Source organism: Neofelis nebulosa, chromosome 8, assembly GCF_028018385.1.
Source record: "Neofelis nebulosa isolate mNeoNeb1 chromosome 8, mNeoNeb1.pri, whole genome shotgun sequence".
In the NCBI taxonomy this organism is placed as follows: Eukaryota; Metazoa; Chordata; class Mammalia; order Carnivora; family Felidae; genus Neofelis; species Neofelis nebulosa.
Window position 1 is genome coordinate 73,344,024 of NC_080789.1, and position 20,727 is coordinate 73,364,750.

Consider the following 20,727-nt stretch of genomic DNA (forward strand, 5'->3'; position numbering starts at 1 on the left):
TTCATTGAACACAACACCTTTTCTTGGGATATAACTAAGAAATATATCACAAGGTGGAGAAAAATGTGTAGTCATCACATTCCCTGTGTACAATATTTAATCCTCCTTTAAGGTGTAATAGCTCAAGTGTTTCAATCTCACCATTTTATATTTGCTATTGTTTGGCATGTGAACGTAATGATTGCTTTCTTAACCATAAGACTGTTGAAAGTGTTTTATATTTGTTACTTTATCCGATTATCAATACCATGTACTCACATAGAAAGAGAAGGAAGACAAATCACTTCTTTCCATTTTGTCTTTCTCACCCCCTAGAAGTAAATAAGCACAAAGTTATATTTCTATAACCACTTTCATTTTGTGAGTTAGAAATTGTATTCTTGAGAATGTCTGTGATATTCATTCATGGATTTATTCATTCATTCTTTAACTCACCAAACATACACTGACTCCTACCAGGAACTATGCTGGGTAACAGATCATGAAATTAGTCAATGATGGTTTATTTTGGGGGTTTGTGGCTTCTCCCCTTTCAGAATGGTGATTTCACTAATTTTGGATGATCTTTTATCACTGAAACAAATGACAAAGCTCAAATAGAACAATGTATCTAGACACTTGATTGATAATAGCTTTAACTGAGAAAATTATTACTTAGGAGATTGATGCCTCTATGGGCAAAATATTCCTTCCCACATGACTATCTGTTGTTAGGTTGTTTGTATATTTCAGAATTCCTTAAAAGACTTAACAGAAGCAAAGACCATTGTATTAGACTGAGCTTTACTCCATGGGAAGGGAGCATCTATGAACTGAATTCTCTTCCAGGATAATGAAATTTCATGTGAGGCATTGGGTGTTCTGGGATTCAAAAAGGTTATCAGCCCAGCATTTATAATAAAAGTATTCCCTGCCTTTCCCTTGCATGCACTGGGAAGATGGGAGTGCTATCAGTTTGACATTTCTGTCAGAACTGGTATTTGAACCACTGGATGATTCTGACAAATGCCACTGCTGTCATTGGCTCAGTTTTAATTATACCTGACTGAAGCTTTCAATGGCAGCAGCAGCAGAAAACTTAATTACTTGGAGTCTAGAGTATGAGCTGACTGGAGGATTCCCAAACAGTATACAGGCTCCCGGTGGAGAAGTGACCATGTTTAAATCCCCACCCTTGGCAGGGAGCAGTCCTGGCTGGATAGTATTCAAAGCCTCTAAAAATTATTGACCAATTTAAATTGATTTTGAGATATATATTACACTTACATATTTGTTTTTCAAGTAAATCAGTGGTATATGAGAATAGGTAAAATAAACAAATACAAAGAGAAAAAGAAAAAGAAAACAGGCTTGTTTAGAAAACAACTATCTCCATGAGGACTGGAGTGTGTGTGTGTGTGTGTGTGTGTGTGTGTGTGTGTGTATCTACAAGTGGAGGCCTCTGTTCTAGAAGACAACAGAGCAGAATGAAATTAATGCCTCTATCACGTCTTACAAGTTCAATATTTGCTTTCAAGGTATAAATGTGATTATATTTTTTACTTTACATTCCCATAGAAACATGCATCATCAGCAAGCTGTGATGTCAAATTGCTAAGATGCAATTAAAAATTAGTATAACTCTTGCCTGCTAGTTGGAGAAAGGTTTCATTTCATTACAAGAAGTAGTCTCTTGTTGTTTTGTACAGTCTTAGATCCTACTGGAGGCTACTACAACTCACCATGCAACTCAGGGCCAGTTTACTCTACTTTTCAAATTACATGTGGGTTTGAGACTCCTCATTTGTCTTCACTCACACAGTCTAGGAGGTGCAGAAGGAGTTGTGTTGAATATTGAGTTTTGTCAGACATAAAGGATGATATTCTGCTTCATTTTATAAATAAAATATGACAATGCTTGACAAGACTGACTGAACTTTTGTCTTGATGACTCAGCCAAGACTCAGGATCTTCCACTCTTGTCAGCTGTCTGGTTTGATTCTGCTGCCACTGTCACTGCTGCCTGTAAATCCAATGATGCCTCTGGAACAGAACATTATTGGATACTGATTGACTACTTGGGTAAAATAACAGCCTAAGGGGAATTTGACTTCTGAAGAAAGGCATGGCAGTGTCTGGCTTTGAAATTTTCTCAAGAGGGTTCCTAAGGGAATAGCTGTAAATTTCTCACTTTCAGGAATACTAAAATGGCCTAAGTTACTACTACTTGGCCTAAGTTAGCCTTATGGTACACTGGAGTCATTGACCTTTGAACAATATCTGGGTGGAGCCTTGTCTCAACATTTTTAGCAACTTCGAAGAAGTTACAAATCTTAAGATTGGTTGTAAAGTCTAGAAATATGACTTTCCAGGAATAAAATTACTACTGAGTTATGTCTCGTAATATTTAGCAATATGGGAGCTAATTTTAAGCATTGTGTTTTTTTTTCCCCTGGGTACATTGTATTGGAATGTAGTGGTCTTTTTGAAGGCTGCTATGATTAACTACTTAGTCTTGATCCTTTTATGAAAGTTTTCAAGGAACTCTTGTACCCCCACTTTCTGGACTATGATGAACCAAAGTACGAAATAAAGCTGATGGTGTCCCTTTTCATCATCCCTTTGAAAATGGAGTGGAATTAAAATTGGTACTTAAAATTAAATGAGGTGAGGTTCCACGTATCAAGTAAATATAAAGTATTTAAAAGAAAATGCTACAGATGACAGAAAAGCACAAAAATTGTCCCTGACATGAATAATTCACTAATTCTTGGATGGTATAAGTCACCTACTAATGTGCATTACTTGCCATTTAATGGTGGCTGTATCTGAAGAAATATGGAAATTGGAATATTTTAATAACTTTCTATATGAAAGATGATGAGACTGCCTAAATGATTAAGAGGAAGATATGTTATAATGAACTAAAGCCACTCGAGTGTAAGGTAATTTTAATTCAAATCTCCATCTGCTTATGTATAATTAAGACTCATTTAACAAGTTAATGCCTAACAGAGAGAACTGATAAGTTTGGTATTAAAGATCTTAAGAGAAGTAAATTAAACTGTCGGGGTTGAACTGGTCCTTAGTTTTAATTTCTTACACCTGAAACTCGGTATGAATTTCAGGGTCCAGTTCTTTATTCTCACCATTCATTTAACTATGAAGTCAAAGACAAAAGGGGAGGGAAAATTGAATTATCCTTTTTATATTTTAATTTTGGAGATTCCATCCTGTGTAAGGTGTGACAGCATCTTGACTGATAATGAATATTTATACACTTCTTATTGCTCACTGTATAGCATCTATATGCCATTAAGATGGTGATTTCAAAGCCACAAAAATATTTATGCACAGTTGAGACTGGCAGCAAGGTTAAATAACCTCAGAAAATAAGGGGGAAGCCTTTAAAGTGCCAAAGGGACTGTTTTGATCTCTGGTGAATTTCATGAGCTCGTTGACTGCTCAAATTCCTACTTAAATATTTTTTTTTTCTACAGTTCCTGCCAAAGAAGGTCCAGCCATCATAAATATGGTGTCAACCTTTTTGTCTTCCAGCATAAAAATTTAATTCCCAGCGTACGACTCCTCATTTAGAAGGAGAAGATGAATGGATCTTCTATTTACATGCTTTTTAACATTTTCAGGACTAAATTCAAATGGTAGACTTGGAGACTCACCTAGGCTTCTTGACAGGATTCTGACTGAGAAAGTCATCGGTTCTCAGCAATGCTTGAGTAATGCCAGTGCAATGATGGGACCACAGAGCTGAACCTCAGTCTTCTTGCTGATTGTCAGCCATCACATATGGCTTTAGTCAGATAACCTAGAAGACAACTTAAGTCATAAGTTTCACAGTCACAGGTTAAATCATTAAAACTTTTTTAAGTGCTCTCAAGAAATTCATAGCTCTAATCTTCTTTTAATATGCTTGATTCATTTCTTATGACTCTATTGCTTCATTCTTTTATTTTATTGACTCTTTAAGGTCAAGTAATTTGCTCAAGTTCACAAAGTTTGTAGAGAGCTGAGCCTAGTATTTTGATTATTAATTTAGCATATTTTCCATCATTTCACACTGCCTCTTAGATCAAATATATACTCTTTCTTTCACACACATATGCTATTCACGCAAACACATATTTCTCTTTCTCTCTCTCTCTCTGTACATGTACTTGTATATACACACACAATTGTATATGTGTGTGTATATCTATATACACACATAGATATATAGATATATATACACTCACACAATTGAAATATCCTTATATTAACAATACCTCATTTTATCTTCCTTTACTTAGAAATATATTTTGGAAGGAAAATAAACATTTGTTAGAACTTTCAAACTATATATGAAAGCAAAACCCACAAATTAAAGAAACTGATTATCCTTCTGGAAGTGTACCCTATTTTTGCTAAGAAGTGTGTAGAAAGCAGTGTCTCTAGCAAGTTTTCATCCATCAAGTTATTGAAAATTTGGCCAGCGACTTAGCATGTTCATGTTCAAAAGACCCATTCACCTTCAAATTGTTCCCTCAGTAATAGGTCTCCCTTGGCATATGTAGTCATTACAACTGGAGATTCTTTTCAGAGAAAGCTCCTAAGGCAAATCATTATTTATTTTTCATATAATTGTACACTCTCATTTGTTGTTGAGAATGCAATTGTTAGTAACCTTCTGGAGGACATTTTAAGAATACAATTCAAAAGTCTTATAAGTGACATCATTCTTTAGCAGGCTTACTCCTGGTTATTTATTCAAAGGAAATAATCAAAGTAGTATCCATAGGAATATGAACAAGTGTGTTTACTGCATCATTTTTCATTATACCAGCAGCAAACAATAAGAGAAAGGGAAAAAGGCAATTGTTAAATAAGTTATGGTTTATCCATGTAATAGATACTCTAAACACTGAAAGTGCTACATATACACACTTCTTGGTGTAGATAGATATTTAAAGTGTATCATTAAATCAAACAGGACATAAACAGTTTGTATCATAACATCTTATTTTAAAAAGTCATACATATGTGTAGAAAGAGGTTTAGAAAGAGATTGTTTTAGGTGGGTTCTTCTGTTGCAGTAAATGGAAGCTTTCTTAGGTTGGTATAATAATTATGATTCATCATGAACATACATATGAATATAAGGGATATAAGAGATTTAATCATACAGCCAGTCCTCATGTTAAACTGAAGAAATTTTATTGCCAGTCCACTAAAAAAAAAGCATGAACTGCAATAGTCAAGCTTTATGGAGACAGAAACTAGATAGTCACAAGATTTTCCTATTTTGAGAATGCATAAATCCCTACTTTAGTTCTTTACCATTATAAAGACTATTTCTCTTTCTCTCTGCGTATCTATTGGCTTCAACATCGGCTAGTAACTGATGATCTCCTCAATGTTCCAGTTCAAATTTTTAGCAAAATTTGACCTGCTTGATCACTATTCTTGTTTGGACAATGCTTACGTGCCAGATCACTTCTTAGGCATATGTCCGGTCTCAAGTTTGGATACCCTTGCGTTAGATGTCCACCCTCTGATCCAATTAGCTATGGTTAGGGGTGTGGGTTTTCATGGTACCAGGAGGTGACCTATGGGGAGAAAAAAACGACAATTCAATAGCAAAAAATCAAATACTTCAGTTAAAAATAGGCAAAGGACTTGAATAAGCATTTTCCCAAAAGAGATATACAGATGGCCAACAAGTACATGAAAAGGTGCTCAACATCCCTAATCATCAGGGAAATGCAAATCAAAACCATAATTAGATACCATCTCACACCTATTAGAATGGCTATCATCAAAAAGACAACAGATAAGTGTTGGTAAGGATGTGGAGAAAAGGGAACACTTGTGCATTGTTGGTGGGAATGTAAATCAGTACGCCGCCATGGAAAACAGTATGGAGGTCCCCACCAACATTAAAAATACAACTGCCACACAATCCAGCAATCCCACTTTTGGGTATACAGTTGACCCTTGAACAACACGGGTTCGAATTGCACAGATTCACTTATATGTGGATTGTTTTCTGATAAGTACAGTAGAGAACTATAAATATTTTTTTCTTATGATTTTCTTAATACCATTTTCCTTTTGCTAGCTTACTTTATTCTAAGACTACTGTATATAATTCATATAACATACAAAATATATGTTAATTGACTGTTCATGTTATTGGTAAGGCTTCTGGTCAAGAGTAGGCTATTAGTAGTTAAGTTTTGAGGAGTCAAAAGTTATATGCAGAATTTTGATTATGTGGGAGTTGGTGCCTCTAACTCTGACATTGTTCAAGGCCAAGTGTATATGCAAAGAAAATGAAACCACTATCTTGAAAAGATATTTTCACCCTTATGTTCATTGCAACATAATTTGCAATAGCTAAGATATGGAAACGACGTAAATCCATTGATGGATGAATGGATAAAGAAAATGTGGTATATGTATACAATGAAATATTTTTTCAGCCACAAAATGAAGGAAGTCCTGCCATTTGTGACAACATGGTTAGAGCTTGAGGGCATTATGCCAAATGAAATAAGCCAGCCAGAGAAAGACGAATACTGTATGATTTCACTTATATGTGGAATTTAAAAAAGCCAAACTCCTAGAAACAGAATAGAATGGGGGTTGCCAGAGGTTCAGGGTAGGGGAAAATGGGGAGATGTTGGTCAAAGGGTACAAACTTACAGCTATAAGATGAATAAGTTCTTTGGATCTAATGTGTAGCATGATGACTATAATTAACAGTACTGTATTATATATTTGAAAGTTGCTAAAAGAGTAGATTTTAATGTTCTTACCACAAAAAATGGTAATTATGTGAGGTGTTGGATATGTTAATTAACCTTACTGTGGTGATCATTTGGCAATATATACATGTATAAAATTATCATAAATGTATACCTTAAACTCATACAATGTTATATGTCAATTGGCATATCTCAATGAAGCTAAAACAATTTAAATAGGGAAAGAACAATCAGGGACATTTTTCTAAATTGTTGGGCACCAAACTGAGTTGTGTACTTACTAAAAATAAGTATTTCTTATAATCCTAGGATTCTCTGAACTGGCATGAACAATTAGTACTGTAATGAAATAAATTCTGCCAATTTTTAAAAAAATATCAAGCACTGGTAATTATGTGGAACATTGAGAATTCTTATACAGTGCTAGTTGGAATATAAATTTTTATAATTACTTGTTTCACATCTGTAAAACTGAACACATATATAATCTAAGACCCAGTAATTCAACTTCTAGGTATATGCGCAGTAGAAATGTTTGTATCATGTATACAAGAATGTTCATAGTATTATTTGTAATATTCAGGAATTGAAAACAAACCAAGTGTTTCTCAACTATAGAGTAGATATAAATTGTGGTAATCTCACAACAGAATACTACACAGTGATGAAAATGAACTGCAAATACACATAACACCACGGATCAATCTCACTGACCAAATGTTGAATAAAAGAAGCCAGACCTGAAGAATATATACTCCCATTATACAAACTTCAATAATAGGCAAAATTAATCTGTAGTGTTAGAAGCCTAGATGGTGTTAACAGTTGGAAAGAAGGCAGGAGTAATATTTGGGAAGTGGATTCTCGAGTGCTGGCCATGTTCTATCTGATGGCAGTATACAGGTGGGTCTATTTTGAAATAATTATAAATTATTTTTTCTATGACTTTTCTATGTGTGTTCTACTTTGGCACAAAAATTTTAAATATAAATCATTAGGAAATAATTTTAAAAAACTACTTGGAAGGGAAATATTGATGCCATAGACATTCTGAAGCTTAGTTTGTTCTGTATAGGTCCACTATAAGACTGTCAGTGGTTACTTCTGATGGCCATAGATGAGTTTCTTTTAAAAGCAGTCCTTTATTTCAAATGTTTCTCCCCTTATAGACTCCCTAATGCTGTCAAAAGTGGTTACCTTACCCCATATTCTTTGCAATCATCAATGTTCCCTTAGTGGACAAGTGGAACAACTTAGCAACTGTTTTTTAAAAATAATGATTTTGACACGTACTTAATCCTAAGCACCTACAGATGATATACTGTATGCCCACATTACTAAGGTCTCATTTTCCACCTTCAAGGAGGGCATGAATATGTTCATACATAAACAGGAAAGTAACTTTAATCTAGAATCTTATTTGGGGGTCTGTTAACTGAGACCGTATCTAGTACCAAGGACAGTATCAGTTAGAGTCAAAGCAGAATAGAAATTGCTTTAAATAAGACAGAGAGTTTAATACAGGGAAACCATCAAGGGAGAGATAAAAGCCAAGAATGAGATAATCTACAAATTAGAAACAGTGGGAAGCCACAAACATTCCTGGGCAAGTGTTCCAGGTGTTCAGTGGTTGGTGTCCTTGGAATCTGGAGCCTTGGTTGGCTTGTCTGCGGGAGCTGTAGCCATGAGGAGGTGAGCTTCTGAGGCAGAGAGAAAGGAGCCAGAGGTCAATCAAGGTAGAGGTTCAGTGCCTCCTGTTTGTTTTCCAAGACCCTGGGTTGGGGCTCAGTGGGTGGGTTCACGTGGTCACATGTTTTTGTAAAATTTGTAAATTTAAGATATTGTAACTGTCATCAGTTCAGACTACTGCTTTTTATTTACTCAACTTTCTTTTCCATTTCCCCTCATGTCCCTGACATGGTGATAGACTTACCATGGACATTTTGGAGCTCAGACTAAATTGACATCTGGGGCTGACAGGTGAATTACACTATTACTTATGTAATGTACATAATATGTATATTATTTATTAAATAGATGTTACTTAGTATATGAAAAATATATTAACATATAATTACTTAATATATATTAAGTACACATTAATATATATCATGTTATTTCTAGCTGTCCTGGCACAGGAATCATTAGTAGAAATACCCTCTATCCTAACTCTCCATGACATATTATGCAAAAGAGAAGGGCTAGAGCTCATATTGGGTTGGGAATTTGTCCTACACTTCTTAGCAGGTAAAGTATATGAAGAGTGGAGGAGAAACAAGCTTTAAAATATACAGAGTTCGAAGCAAATCTAGGGTAAATTTTTCAAAGTTTTTCAGCTCATTTATGTAAGAAGCTTGAAAAAACCTTTCCCAAATTTCACAATAAGCCTAAAAATTTATTTGACATTACCAATATAGGTTGAGAAGATGAAATGTTTTAAACTATCAGAAATCAAATTTTGATCAACTATGATAAGCAAAGATTGAATTATATTTCTAGTCTCTCTGTACAAATAATCAAAAAATATTTCTCATGAAAAGAGGGATCTAAGAGTAGGCAGCCAAAAACACAGGAGAAATAGGTATTAAACATACATGTTTGGCAGATAATAAAATAATGAAAAATTCTGTGATATTTGTAAGCTCAAAATTTGTGGTTGTTTGTATTTTCTTTTTATAGTCTAATACTTAATTTTGTGCCTAATTTTGAGCTCATAATTTTTAATTTACTTTTTAAAGTAGAACCTCTGAATGTTGAAGCCCCACAAAACCTGGCTATTTCCCTGGAAGGAGGAAATTGCCATGGCTTTCCCTTCCCTTCTTCCTGTCTTCCTCTCTCCTGTCACTGCTGACATTGACTGAGTCCAGCTGACATGAGAGCTTGGACATATAGTCCAAGGGATTCTCCAGAGTAGGGGAAGGGAAATGCACTAGGAGGCAAAGAGGCCCAAAATGTCACAGCAAGGAAGGAAGGAAAATAGCCAAAATGTCACAGCAAGGAAGGAAGGAAAATATGTTCTTTTATATTCTGTTGGTAGGAGTTGAAATTGGGCCACCGTTGTGGAGGGTAGTATTTACGAGTAACCATCAAAATCACAAATGTACCTACCCTTCGACCCTGCAACTGCACTTCTAGAAACTTATCTGAGATATACTCATCCATGCAGGAAATTATATATTTATATGGTTATTAAGGCACTGATTGCAATAGTTAAAGATTAGGGACAATCAAAATAAATGGGGGAGAGATGAATACATTTATGGTGTATCAATACAATGTTAATACTATTCCCTTTTTTAGGTTTATTTATTTCTTTTGAAAGAGAGAGGGGGGAGGAAGCAGGGGAGGGGCAGAGAGAGAGAGAGAAGAGAGAGAATCCATTGTCAGTGCAGAGCCTGACACAGGGCTCGGTCTCACAGATCGTGATATCAGGACATGAGCCAAAACCAAGAGTTGATTGCTTAACTGACTGAGCCACCCAGGCAACCCAATAGTATTCCCTTTAAAAAGGAGGAGAACAGGGGCACCTGGAAGGCTCAGCTAGCTAAACGTCTGACTCTTGGTTTCGGCTCAGGTCATGATCTCATGGTTTGCGAGATCAAGCCCTGCAACGAGTCCTCCATGCTGAGCATGGAGTCTGCTTGGGATTCTTTCTCCCCATCTGTCTGCCATTCCCCGACTTGCTCTCGCTCTCTCTCTTAAAAAAGTGGAGGAGAAAAGACAAAAGAAAGTGGAAACTCTTTAGACTAATATGGAATTATATTAAGTAGAAAGGATTTGTCCAGTTATGCTATCATTGATGTAAATAAAGTTCATAATCCTTCAACTGAAGTTCTGAAATTCATAAAACTCTGACCACCAAACATTTTTTTCCAGAAATAATTGGGTTGCAAACCTGACTTGTAGTTGCAGTGGGGCTATTTATAGTTTAAATAATCATATGGTTTGCTCAAGAAATATTTAAGCATTTGGTTATGGGGTGTTTTCCCAGATTCTAGTGGGAATGTTTCTAAAATCCATTCTCTAGTCTCGGAAGTGGCTCCAGAGGTTCTGGGGACACGTGTGCATGGGATACTGTTGCCTTTCACTTTTCATGGAGCAGAGATGTGACATTTGCAAACCATATCCCTCCCCCCACCCCCAGCGCCTGGCCCCAGGGCACAGGAGGAAGAAAGACAAAATTTTGATATATCCCTCACCTCCGTGACACTTACTAGGTTCCTATTCACTGCTCCTCTCCTGGTAACCAGACCTTCGTGGGTCTAGGTAAAGGAAAGAAACCCAGAGGATGGTACCATTGGTGCCCCCAACATAGATTCATCCAGTCACTGTCTTCTATTCTGAATTCCATCCCTGCTTTTTAAATTGCCAACTAGACATTTCTTTTTGGGTTGTCCTACTGGCACCTTAAAATCAACATACCCAAGACTGAATTGTTCACCTTTTCTTCCAGAACATGTTTCTCATGTTAAGCATGTTCTGAGTGGGACCATCATTTACTCAGTAACACAACCAGAAACAGGGACAACATCCTCAACTTCTTCCTCTCTCTGCTTATCTCCTATTCTGTATCTTGTCATTTCCCAAGACCTGGCTATTCTACTTTCCTAATAGGATTGCCAGATAAATTACAGGGTGCTTAATTAAATGAAAATTTCAGATGAACTAGATTTTTTAATGTAAGTATGTCTCCAATGAATAGTTATATTTAAAAAGTTATTCACTGATTTTCTGAAATTCAAATTTAACTGGGGTTCTGTATTTTACTTGCATCTCTAATCTGTATCTCTAGTTCCTATCATCTGTCAAATCCCCTTTTTGGCCCTTTGTTCAAGTTCTTTTCTCTTCCATGTCAGTGGATCAGTCTTCTGACTGGTTGTCCTTCCTCCAAATGTTTCTCCATCCAATATAAGGGCTAAATTTCTAATAGATGGATCTTTTTAAGACATAAAATTGATTAACTCCCCCCATTTCTTTCAATATGAAACTCTCATGACCTGGCTCCTGCCTAACTCTCCCACCCTTTATGACTTGAGTTCCAGTCATACTTCGTGTGAGAAGCGAGCCAGTATGTCTGCTGGATGACCCACACTGACTTCACCCCAAGTAGCCCCACCACAAGTTTTCTCGTGCCAGCAGGCCTGTACCCTCACCTGCAAAACTGAGTGTTACCCAAATGGTGCACAAACCTGTCGCCTTTCCATCTTCTCTACAAATATACAAGGTTCTGCAGATCTAAGCCATTCTAAATCACAACTCCTTAATGTTCTAGAATGTATAATGCAAATGCAGTCTTTCAGAGGGTGATAACCATCATGAAAAATGGCGCTTTTTTTGGTGAATAATGGAAAGAGTGGGTAGGCATTATTTTACACCAATGAATTACTTTCTTATTTTCCCTGTTGAAAATGTCCTTATTTGCTTCACAGGCAGATGATGAGGTTTACCTAAGATCGCTCCAAAACAACTGTGGTATGGGTGCAACAAAAGGAAATTTGGAATAAAACATTTTATTATTTATTGCCAATTTTTAGAATGTTAGGAATAAAATGGGCCTCAGAGGTCATTTATTCCAATATTATCATTTTACAGATGGGAACATGGGGACTCAAAATAAGGGACCTAACTTGCTCAAGATCACAGAAATGATGAGAACTGTCCCGTGGATGAGTCATCATTCAGGGTTATGAGGGCAGGGAGGGCTTCCCTAAGGTGGTGGCAGCCCATAGGAACCTTTACCCCTCTTAACCCTCCTGTGTTCCTCACCGGCTCCATCACTCTGTGCTGATTTCTTGATACAGTCAGATTTCATGAATTCATACTTCATCTCCCCAAGACGTTTATTAATGATTCATGTAAAGCAGGTAACACACTGAACATCGTAGTCTCTCAAACACATTTCCTTCTCTTAAGTGTTTTATACCATTTCTATTTTTTTTGTGCCCTCCATCTGATTGATTTTCTGATTAGGGTCCTGTTTCAAAAAAAGAAATCAGGCTAAATTAAATGGATGCAAAAAGAAAGCTATGCTATATTTGCTGACCCTACCATAATGAGAACATCAGGATAGGGCTGGTGTATGGAAACATTTGAGTAGGCTTTGTTTCCTAGAGTGCCTCACAAACATTCCAAGATATGCTGGCCAGTTGCATCCCATTGAATCTATTCTTACCAGAACCAAAGAGGTGAAGTTAAATAAGTGTCTTGGTTTATTAAATTTCTGGTTCAAACACATTTTGGGCTTGAATAGCTAGCATTGACTATGCTTCCTATTAAAACACCAGGCTGTAAAGACTAATGACAGGCCCAAAAATGGATATCCAAGAGGTTTTTTACAACAGTGGCACATTCTGATCATGGACGTGGCAAGCAGCACAGTAGAAAGGGGTGATAATAAATTTGAAGCAGAATGTAGTTATGTACTGGCTAGCCAGGCTAGCCAGGTAGCCATGATGGCTACCATCATAATTCCCCACCACAGACAACAGGCAATTAAAAAAATAGTCTGATCAATAAAGTGGAACCAAATGAGAAAGCCAGCACATTTGATGACACAAAGAAAATGGTGGCAGGTGTCTGGACTCCTGTTTGAGGCAGAACTTGTAGATTTTAGTGAACAAATTGCTATTGCTTCTAATGTCCATTTTTAATTAACATGGAGGCTGGAAATAGTGGAAGGAAGAGAAACTTCACGGGCAGACTATCACAAGCTTGCATCTGGAATCTATTGCTTAGTAGCTATGGGATTCACTGCATATTAGCCAGTTTGCTCACCTGTAAGTTAAAATAATAGCTAATATCTATTGAGTCCCCACTCTATGCCAGCACTCATCTAGCTTCTTTGTATGTGTCAACCCGTTTAATTCTCAACGTATGAAAAAAGCTATAATTATCTCCCCTGTACCAAGCAGCAGCAAGCTTAAGTAACTTGCTGAAGAATACAAACCTAGTAAGTGGCAGAGCCGGGAGGCAGTAAACCCGTAGTGAATATTAATAAGTTAAAAGCATGTAGTGGGATACTGAATAACAGGCCGGGCGCTAGCTTATCGATGGCCCACGAACCCAGAAGCAATGCTTTTTTTGCAGTACAACACCATCGAGTAGGATGTGTAAAGAATGCATGGCACCCAAAATTCTGAGCAGCTGTTATTTGGTAAAACGGAAGAAATGCCAGAAGGACATATGTGGCAATGGTTGTGCAACACACTATACTCATGACGGACACATTATAGGAAAAAAAAATATTAGACACTACTGGGTAGAAAGCCAAGTGAGTGTTAAGGCAATACCATCTCTGAGTGTTTAGAAATAAGAGTGGCTGCTGGCAATGGCTAGGGAAAAATCTCCCGAGAGATGGGAAGATGCGAAATAAACACCGGAGGGCTGAACAAGGAGAAAAGAGAAGGTTTTGTCTAATATGCAAAGCACCACAAGCAAAGAGTGGAGTTGGAAATGGGAATGGCATCAAGTGGGACTGCCTTGTACACTGACCCAGAAAAGGCCAGCACATTGGCTAAAAAGGGCAGCACACTTGGGTGGAAACAGCAAAAAACAAAAGAACAAACAAATCTCAAAGTGCTCCTCAATAAGTGACTATCATGGTCAATAATTTTTGTCAGTGCCCTCTAGTAATCAGTATTCACTGAAACTCTGAAGCTATATCATGCATATTTATAGGAGGAAATGGTTTGTTCTATCTAAAGTTTAAGTCCTTTAATGTACTTCCAAAGACATACATTTTGAAAAATAGTGACAGAAAACTGAAGAAAGAACAAAACTTCAAATAAGTAAGAAATAATTTGCTTGGGGAAAAATTTTTTTTTTACTTTTTTTTTTTTTTTTGTATAAGTGAATTAGTTGGTGAACCTGTTGCAGTGTTCAACTTTAGTAACTGAAAATTAATAAAGTTATTTAATAATTATGCTGTTATATTAATTATAGTCCATCAATTATATTAATGATTTAAAATTTTTTAATGTTTTTATTTATTTTTGAGGCACAGAGAGAAAGAGAGAGAGAGAGAGAGAGAGAGAAAGAGCATGAGCTAGGGAGGGGCAGAGAGAGAGGGAGACACAGAATCTGAAGTAGGCCCCAGGCTCTGAGCTGTCAGCACAGAGCCCAATGTAGGACTCGAACTCATGAATCACAAGATCATGACCCGGGCCAAAGTCAGACACTCAACTGACTGAGGCCACCCAGGTGTCCCTTGTATTAATGATTATTAATAGAAATAGAAAAATAATGGATATTAACTAATGGTAGAGTATAATACATTAATAGAAAATGAATTAATTAAAATGGAAAGAATATTAGTTTGAAGGAATATCAAATTATTCATCTGCCCAAGACACAGGTTTCCTGAGGTCTGAGTTAGAAGTCTTTCTTGGAAAGACATGTAAGATCAGGTGTGTAGCAGGTTGAGGTTAAATTATGGAAGTCCTTAGATAACAGGCTCAGGCACTCAGATTTTATCCCATGCTCAGGAAAAGACCTGTTGAAGTAATTAGGCACGAAATAGTGACAGTCTAGCCAAAAGGTGATTTAGGGTACTGAAGATAACTTGACACATTTTAAAGAAAAAAATAACACTGCTTTGTGACTGACCAGATAAAAGGGAAATTCAAGAAGACATAGGTGGTAAGTAGGAAGGAGCAGCTGAACAATGGCACCCATCACAAAACAAAGAATTTGAAGCAGAAAGCAGAAGCTCATTGGAGGGATAAAAAGATTGGTTCAGGTGGAAAGTTTAGACACACCAATAAGACAAGGATTAAATCGGCATGTAGCTATGGGAAGGATATGTTAGAGGAGTCCTCCCATAGCCCACATGTCTTCATAGAAGGACAGTCGGCACAAGATAAAATGGTAACAATAGACTTCTTCCTGGCATGCGGTGAAGAAATGCCCAGCGAATATACATTGTTTTCCACCTCCTAGGTCATTCACATGCGAATCCTAGCACCAATTTCTGTCACATCTTGAATAAAAAAAAAAGCAATGAAACTATGGAATTTCAAAGCTAAGCCTAAGTAAAATATTTTCCTTCTTCATATTCACATATTTCTTTGGAACTGAAATAAAATATCCCACATATAACAAATTATTTTTCTTTGCTGAGCAACAGATTTATTATTCATTGACTAAAAAACATGTTTAGCACAAAGATATGTTACGTAGAAAGATAAAAACATAACACTTTCAGATTTTCACTGATTTTTGAAAAAGACATTTCTCAACTTGTAGAATGTATAAATACAGACATGAAAAATACCAACATCACATTTTTTAAAAATTGGCAAGAACATTTGGCTTTAATAAAAATAAAAGTAAGCTGGTAACTTTGGAAATACTGCGTTATGAGATGTGTCCATGTTTCTTCTGGAAAAATCTACATGTTGGTTCCAAGTCACATTTATCTATAGGAGTAATCTGAATGCAGTGAATATTAAAGCTCAGTTATGTCAAGAAGATAAACAATAACGACAGGCATTAGGTCAGGAAAAAGCTGAGCTCTTAAGATCAACATTCTTATTTTAAAAGCTCTAGGTACGTTCGGAGTAATCTTGTCGATTGTATTAACAATGGCTAAAGCTGGAAGTGATGAAATTCTCAGTTGCCTTAGGTTGCTATTACTATCACTACCTTAAAATTTTTGAGTCTAGCTTTTCATTATATGTAATTAAGATTCATTTTTTCCCCATCTATGTAGTAGCTTTTCAGGAGATGAGAACTTGGAAAGGTAGAAGAGTAAGGAAAACAGTAACAAAAGGACCAATACGTGGAGGAGAGAGATAAATACAATAATTTAACTCAACTAGCATTCATTATTATTCAAACGGCACTCTACAGAGATTGGCAAAGACAGGGGGATGCGAGGACCAAACTCCTTAAAATCTATGCAGGGAGACAATAAATACTATGTGTGTGATTCAAATAAAAGAAGAAGAAAAAAGGAAGGTAAAACAATGCTGCAGGTGCATCATAGTGTATGCCAAAATGCTGAGAGAGTCTGGTGTCATCAAAACGGGTTCCAAAGAGAAAATGTATATGTGATTACACTCTCAGGGAGGTGTAGAATTGGGCACAGAAACTCCAGACAGGAGAACAGTATAAGATAACTGGAGTGGAAATGGGAAGCCAGGTAATCAACTCAGAGAAGATCTAAAAAGGAGCAACAGGCAAAGTGGGCAAGTGAATGAGGGCCCGGAATATAAAGCAGGGCATCAGAGTCTGATTCAAAAGCTGAAACTGTCAGTTTTTAAACAGGAAAGTAACTTCAGAATTTTTCAGATGTTGTGTCTCTACTGTGTCTCCAACAATCTCTTGGGTTGAATGAAAATTTGATCAAACTCAGTTTGCATATACATGGTCAATCTGGCCTTTACCCTGGAGGTGTCGTGAGTGACACATAGATGGTTTTTATGATGAAAATCTAGATTTAAATAACCTATCTCATAATTTGGCAATCTCATTTTAAACTGGCATATAAGGCATTTATAGTTGACTATGCTCACGATTATTAAAGAGATGATTCCCCCCAATTTATTCCCAAATGATAGGCTAAATAAATGCACATAGTGCTATGGAGTGAGTTGTGTCACCCTAAAATCCATATTTTGAAGTTCTAACCTCCCAGGTGATGGTATTTGGAGATGGGACCTTTGGTTTAGATGAAGTCATGAGGGTAGAGCTCCTATGAGGGATCCAGTGCCCTTATCAGAACAGACAGCAGACAGCTTTCCTTCCTTTCTCTCCACCACCTGAAGACAGAGGGAAAGGGTGGCCACCTACGAGCTGGAACAGGGCCCTCACCTAGTTGCTGAATCTGCCAGCACTTGGACTTCACATCCTCCAGAGCTGTGAGAAATACATTCCTGTTGTTTAGGCTACCCAGTCTATGGCATTTCGTTATGGCCGAAGCTATTTTTATTTATTATTATTAATTACTATTTATTATCCCAAGCTGACTAATACATTTAGTGTCATTATAAACATTTTCAGACACTTCACCGATCCTCTCTCCAGGTCCTTCCCTGAATTTTTCCTGGCTTTACCTTCCTGGGTAGCAGACAAAAGGAGATAACCTCATATTTACTGGATGTTTAGTTAGCGTCTGTTAGACGGTTGACATATATTATCTAATTTAATCCTGGTAAGAATATGTGACACAATGATCTATGGGAAGTATTTCGAGACAATTTTATTGGAAAAGAAAGTGATAGAAAATGTACACATTTTATAATCCACAATTAGGACTCTTCTAAATAGTATACATATATGACTAATTTAAATCTGGTTGCCACAGTGAACAATGAAAATAAAACACCCCTTGATAGCTTTTCTTAAGGATAATCAATAATTTATTTTTTATTGTCACAATTACCACAATTATCTAGCTACATGACCAATGTCACTACATACCACAGGAAGATTGTCCACTTACACTTTACTGAGACAAAGACAACGGCCATTGATGTGTTAATGTACAACGGGGTGTTAAAAAGAGGTGGTTTTTATGCGTAAGACAAGATGTGGCACATGATTTATTAACAGGTTTGATTTCATACGTATTATGCCAAGAAGCAAGCATAGAAATGTTTTGGCATTGAGTTGTTATTAAAGTAGAAAATAAGTAAACTAGAGAAATAAATCCAGATCTTAACTTACAATAGATACATTAAAGTAGGAAATTAATTGGCTCCTCAGTATTTTTGTTCAAGTTTTTTGTTTTCTTTCCTTGTGTTTGTTTTTTTTTAATATATATAAATGAGTAATATGAATATATCACAAGTTAAAGAAAGATCTCAGCCAAAAAAGAAGGTACTAGTATATGAAAAACAAATGAAAAATTACCAGGTATTTTTGCTTACAAAAACTTTAAACTATAAAGAGTCGCAAAATATATATAAAAACGCCGCATTGAACGAGGCAATCATACTCTACCCAAACTGGTAGCGCCCTCCTAACACCAGTTGCATCGCTGTTCATTCGGTCATACGGTGGTGACTGACAAAAAGGCATTATGAACTCGTGTGCCATCAGGAGACTTGGCCCCGTGGGTCATCAGTTCTTGGATTGTCATCCAGTTGTCCAAAATTTTCTTGTTTCTTTTTTTCATCATCTTTTTGTGGCTCAGTTCAATGATGTTGATCTCCTTTCTGCCCTCGCTGCCGCTCTGGGGGCTCTCCTTGAGACACTCCAACCGGCTCCGCATCATGAACTCCCGGCGCCGACGCTGCTCCTTGGCCCGAACCAGGTGTTGCTTTCTTTCCTCTTTGCTCCAGTAGCGGCCCATTTTCATCTCGCTCATGGTGTCATCATCCGTTGTCATGCCACTGCGCTCCTCCTTGATCTTTAAGGCACGTTCCCTCAGAATCCGGTCTCGTACCGGTCTCTTTGTTATGTACCGCGTCCCGTCGCTCCTAATTTTCACCTTCCATTCCATCTTGGGCTCTGAACACTTCTGAGACTCCTTGCACATGCTCACTAAACTCAGCTGACTCTGCGCATACTCCACTGCAGATTTCTGTTGAATCAACTGCATGTAGCTTTGATAATGGCGGGCATGTGCCGGGATGTTTGCATATCTGTAGGAGGAGCTGTGGTAAGGGGAGAGGTAAGGGATGTGTTCGCTGCTGCTTTGCTCCTGATCAGAAAGCTTGCCGCTCTCTGAAATCTTCTCCTTGCCTTCAATGCTGCAACCTGGTTCAGTGGTTTTGGCTTTGGGGGAGGTCGACTCTTTACTGCTCAGCCCGGAAGAAGACTGATTGGCGGCCATTGTGCTTCTCAGGTTCTTCTTATTGGTGAGGTTGATCATTCTTGGAAGGGAACTGTCAGGGGAACGGTCCACAGTGAGTGGAGTGCTTCTGCAGCTTTCAGCTGTGTTGTAAGCGCTAGAACTGTCCTTGTCTGACTTTTCTGGGTGTTCGATGATGTCATCTAGCTTTCCCCTTTGCATGTCTATGCTGGTGTTGTAATTCCGGAATCCTCCATCGTGCAAAGCCCAGATGTCTCCATACTGGTCTGTCACTTTCTGGAGCCTGTGAGCCTGCATGATATTCTGGCACTCCAGTTCAATGTTTTTCAGTTCTTCGTTAAGCAACTGTAGTTCGTGCTCCACTCCCTCTTGTTCCCCTTGATGGCATTCTATTGTGCTGCTCGAGTAATACAGGTCATATTCTCCATGGTTCCGAATCTTGCATTTGAGCTCCAAGAGCTGTCGGAACCTTTCACACTCCTCATCTGGGTTGCCAATGCAGTCTGAGTCTATGTATTCACCAGACGCAAAGCTCTCATTGCACTGAAGTTCAACGCTTCCTAGAGTGTCTTGGCTCTTTCCCAGCTCTCTCCTGCTCTTCAGGGATGCGCTGTTGGGATCCTCCGCTGCATTCTCCTGCTCTGAGCTCTCATCGTTCCGCAAGCTTTCATCTGTGCGCCCCACCCCACTGTCTTTCTCGTGGTTGTTAGAGGAGGACGTTGCTGTATCTGTTGTGCCCTCTTCTTCTTCTTGTTTTTTTGGCTAAGAAAACCAAGTTGAGAGAACAAAGAAAATTAATTATCTTGAGAAACACTGATTGTTGACAAACTCGAAAGAATGATGCTTCTTGAAATAGGCAAAAGACATGAATAGACACTTCTCCAAAGAAGACATCCAGATGGCCAACTGACACATGAAAAAATGCTGAACTTCACTCATCATCAGGGAAATACAAATCAAAACCACAATGAGATGCCGCCTTACACCTCTCCGAATGGCTAACATGAACAACTCCGGTAACAACAGAGGTTGGCGAGGATGCAGAGAAAGAGGATCTCTTTTGCATTGTTGGTGGCAATGCAAGCTGGTGCAGCCACTCTGGAAAACAGTATGGAGGTTCCTCAAAAAACTAAAAATAGAACTACCCTACGACCCAGCAATTGCACTACTGGGCATTTATCCAAGGGATACAGGTGTGCTGTTTCGAAGGGACACATGCACCCCCAT

General features: G+C 37.6%; 1 protein-coding gene across 2 annotated transcripts in view; it reads right to left on the reverse strand.

Moving 5' to 3' along the window:
* Positions 1–17,919: 17,919 nt before the first annotated feature.
* The window catches only part of PDZRN4 (PDZ domain containing ring finger 4), a 367,049-nt gene continuing 364,241 nt past the window's right edge, over positions 17,920–20,727 (reverse strand). For both annotated transcript variants that reach the window (XM_058743095.1, XM_058743097.1), the window contains one exon: positions 17,920–20,262. In XM_058743095.1, the coding sequence (XP_058599078.1) occupies positions 18,736–20,262 (1,527 nt within the window). In that variant the 3' untranslated portion in view covers positions 17,920–18,735. The remainder of the gene's footprint in view (positions 20,263–20,727) is intronic.